Source organism: Bison bison, unplaced genomic scaffold, assembly GCF_000754665.1.
Source record: "Bison bison bison isolate TAMUID 2011002044 unplaced genomic scaffold, Bison_UMD1.0 scf7180017864193, whole genome shotgun sequence".
In the NCBI taxonomy this organism is placed as follows: Eukaryota; Metazoa; Chordata; class Mammalia; order Artiodactyla; family Bovidae; genus Bison; species Bison bison.
In genome coordinates this window covers 170,451-174,388 of record NW_011494765.1, presented here as the reverse complement: position 1 = coordinate 174,388, position 3,938 = coordinate 170,451, and the positions used below count along the sequence as shown (strand labels likewise).

At 42.7% G+C, this 3,938-nt stretch overlaps 1 protein-coding gene across 1 annotated transcript; it reads right to left on the bottom strand.

Moving 5' to 3' along the window:
- Window positions 1-879: 879 nt before the first annotated feature.
- LOC104991563 (olfactory receptor 1J2-like) lies at window positions 880-1,824 on the bottom strand. Its single transcript, XM_010844102.1, has one exon. The coding sequence runs from the start codon at window positions 1,822-1,824 to the stop codon at window positions 880-882; it is 945 nt and encodes a 314-aa protein (XP_010842404.1).
- Window positions 1,825-3,938: the final 2,114 nt, after the last annotated feature.

The following is a 3,938-nucleotide window of genomic DNA, read 5'->3' as shown; positions in this document are numbered from 1 at the left end:
AAATCAAGATAATGGCAATAAAATAATCTGATTAAACACATGGTTTTAAAGCCATATGTGTCTGAGACATGTAAGTAAGGGCAGTTACTTACTTGATTTCTCTGGACTTCTGAGTGTGTGTGTGTGATAATTCGCTTCAGGTGTGTCTGACTCTTTGCAACCTTATGGACTGTGGCCTGCCAGTCTGCTCTGTCCATGGGATTCTCCAGGCAAGAATAGTAGAGTGGGTTGCCATGCTCTCCTCAAGGGAATCATCCCCACCTAGTGATAGAATCTTTGTCTTGTATGGCTCATGCATTGGCAGGTGTGTTCTTTACCACTAGTGCCATCTGGAAAGCCTGGACTTTTCTTTGCTTCTCTGTAAATTTGGAAAATGTTAGCATCCTTATAAGAGGATGGTGCTGAGGATTAAATAAATTGCACGTTAAAATTGTATATTAATTAATGCCAGCTGTAATTGATACCATTCCATAGATAAACCAGTTTGGTAACTTCTTCTGAATTCCTCACACATGAAATAAGAGAAATTTGGTGGTATTAAGAAAATTCATATGACTATGTGTTGATATCAGTACAAGACAAGAAGATTACTGAAGAAAAATATGGAGACAAGAAAACTAAAATCTCAGGGAAGTGGATTCAAAGTCTCACAGCTTGCAGTGACCATCATAGGAGTGGTTGGAATTTCAGTGCAGAAACATTAATACATAGAATTCAGAGAGCAGATAGGGGGAAAAAATCAGGTTAAGAAAAAGATGAGAGAAAATATAAAATGAGACTAAAAGAAAAATGGTGTCAGTGATAAGATTTGTCCAAGTTACAACTTCTAGAGGAAACATATTTTACAGCCTCATGAGTGCCTATTGCATAGGGAAGGAATTAACGATAGTCAGCGGTGCCCATGGTTCTGAAAATTTTCTGAAGAGCATGTTTCATATCCTTATTCCTCAGGCTGTAGATGAAGGGGTTCAGCATGGGGGTGACCACCATGTACATCAATGAAGCAACTATGTCCTTGACTTTGGAGTTGCCTGATGAGGGGAAATAGTACACACCTGCAATTGTCCCATAATATAAAAACACTACAAAGAGGTGAGAACCACAGGTAGACAAGGCTTTGAAGATTCTTGTGAAGGAGGGGACCTTCAGGATGACAGCTGCCATGCGGATATAGGAGCCCAGGATACCACTCAAAGGCAAGGTGAAGATCAGTCCTCCTTCAGTGAGGATGAGCAGCTCATTGAGGGAGGTGTCAGAGCAGGAGGATTTGAGCACAACAGCGAGATCACAGAAGAAGTGAGGGATGACAGTCCCTGCACAGAAAGTCAACTGGTCCACAAGGAGGGTGTGCAACAGAGCCTGGGCACAAGCAGCGAGCCAGCACCCAGCCACTAGGATGACGCAAAGCTCATCCCTCATGATGGCAGTGTAGTGGAGAGGGTGACACACAGCCACGTACCTGTCATAGGCCATCACGGCAAGAAGAAAACTGTCAAGGCAACCGAAGAATATAAAGCAATACACCTGTGAAATGCACCCTGCATATGTGATAGCTTGGCATCGTGTCTGCATGTTCATGAGCATCTTAGGGAGGGTGACAGATGAAAAGGAGATGTCAGTGAGGGCCAAGTGGCTGAGGAAGAAGTACATGGGGGTGTGGAGGCGAGGGTCCAGCCTGATGAGCAGGAGGATGAGCAGGTTGCCCAGCACCGTGGTCAGGTACACGCCCAGGAACAGGGCGAAGAACACACCCTGCTGCTCTGGCCGGATGGGGAGTCCCAGGAGGAGGAACTCGGACACGCTGCTCTGGTTCTCAGGTCTCATACCGTGCTGGGGATAAAGAGGGTTTAGGAACATCAGGACGAATGGTAGGGATATATTCTGAACTGCATTTTCTGAGAAAACAATGAATTTTAAACTATCTTCCTATTCATTTCTAGCCCCTGTGGATGCATGCATCCTTGCTCTATCCCAGTCTGGATCCAGGAAACATCACACCCAGAAGTAGCCAACAAGACCTCATTGCACAAAGGCCAGAGGATGTTTGCTGTTTCATTCAACCATTATTTATTGAACATTGAGTATGAACCCTGCCATCTACTCATGATTGAAAACGCAGCAGTGAAGAAGAAAGGCAAGGTCCCTTTCTTCTGTGAGAATATTTTCTATAAACATGCTGGGATAGTTTATGCCAATGAGATGGAGCCAAACCATAATACTTCACTGTGGCAGAAATAGTAGATGAGTCTCTATAAACTGATCTCAGGTGTTTCTGGGCTGAGGTGGTGGTATTGGAGCCTTGTGAAACACCTCCTGGGACCCTGGTTAGTGCCGTTGACCTATAGCTATAAACTCATTGGTCCTCTAGAAATGGCTTAACACCACTTGATGCCAGGATAGCTCCCCAAACAAAATAGTCCACAGACTATCTTTCATAATGATGGTGAACACTTAGCGGATTATACTATGTTACCAGCACTATGCTAAGGGTTTTTCATACATTATTGGCCTTCCCTGGTGTCTCAGATGGTAAAGAATCTGCCTGCAATGCAGGAGACCCGGGTTTGATCCCTGGGTAGGGAAGATCCTCTGGAGAAGGAAATGGTAACCCACTGCAGTATTCTTGCCTGGAGAATTCCATGGACAGAAGAGCCTGGTGTGCTACAGTCCATGGGGTAGCAAAGAGTTGGACACGACTGACCAACTAACACTTTATATGCATTTACTAATTAAATTCATATGTCAGCCTTATAACAAAATCTTTATGGTATTAAGAATTAGTGTTCTTTCTGCTTTTAAGCTTTTAGGAAATGACAACATAAATGATATAAATTTCACAGGCATGTAGCTGATGTAGCCGTCAGAGATGGGATGCATATATATTCACATATATATGGTAATGTGTGTTTATATATACATACATAGATGAACTGTATAAAAACATATATGGAACCTGGGGCATATACATATGTGTATATATCCCATACAGATATAGATTGAACTATATTCATATACATACATACACATGAACATATGTATAGGAATATATAAATAAGAATATATAAGAATATATATGTATTACACATATAAAATTGCCTTTTTCTGTAGGTTAAAAATGATCAACTATTAGTTACTTCATGTAGTTCAGTCTAATACTATTCATGTGATCAGATTCTGTGCCTTTAATATGGAAGCATCTCCTTTCATTGTCATGGACGCCAGACACTCTGTGTTATTTGAGGGCTGCAAGGAAACTGAAGCTGTCCTGAATTCTCTTAGTGCTCTGTCTAGATAATTCCTTTCATTCATAATTCTATACTTTCCGGATGCCAAAAGGCTCTCACATACATTAGCTTATGTTTGCTGCTGCTGCTGCTAAGTCGCTTCAGTCGTGTCCGACTGTATTGGACCCCATAGATGGCAGCCCAACAGGCTCCCCTGTCCCTGGGATTCTCCAGCCAAGAACACTGGAGTGGGTTGCCATTTCCTTCTCCAATGCATGAAAGTAAAAAGTGAAATTGAAGTCACTTAGTCGTGTCTGACTCTTAGCGACCCCATGGACTGCAGCCTATCAGGCTCCTCTGTCCATGGGATTTTCCAGGCAAGAGTACTGGAGTGGGGTGCCATTGCCTTCTCCATAGCTTATGTTTAAGCCATCGATAATTATTGAGAATTTGTGAGCTTCCATTTATGACCACCTAGATAGCATATTCAAATGCAGAGACATTACTTTGCCAACAAAGGCCCATCTAGTCAAGGATATGGTTTTTCCAGTAGTCAAGTATGGATGTGAGAGTTGGACTGTGAAGAAAGCTGAGCGCCGAAGAACTGATGCTTTTGAACTGTGATGTTGGAGAAGACTCTTGAGAGTCCCTTGGACTGCAAGGAGATCCAACCAGTCCATTCTAAAGGAGATCAGTCCTGGGTGTTCATTGGAA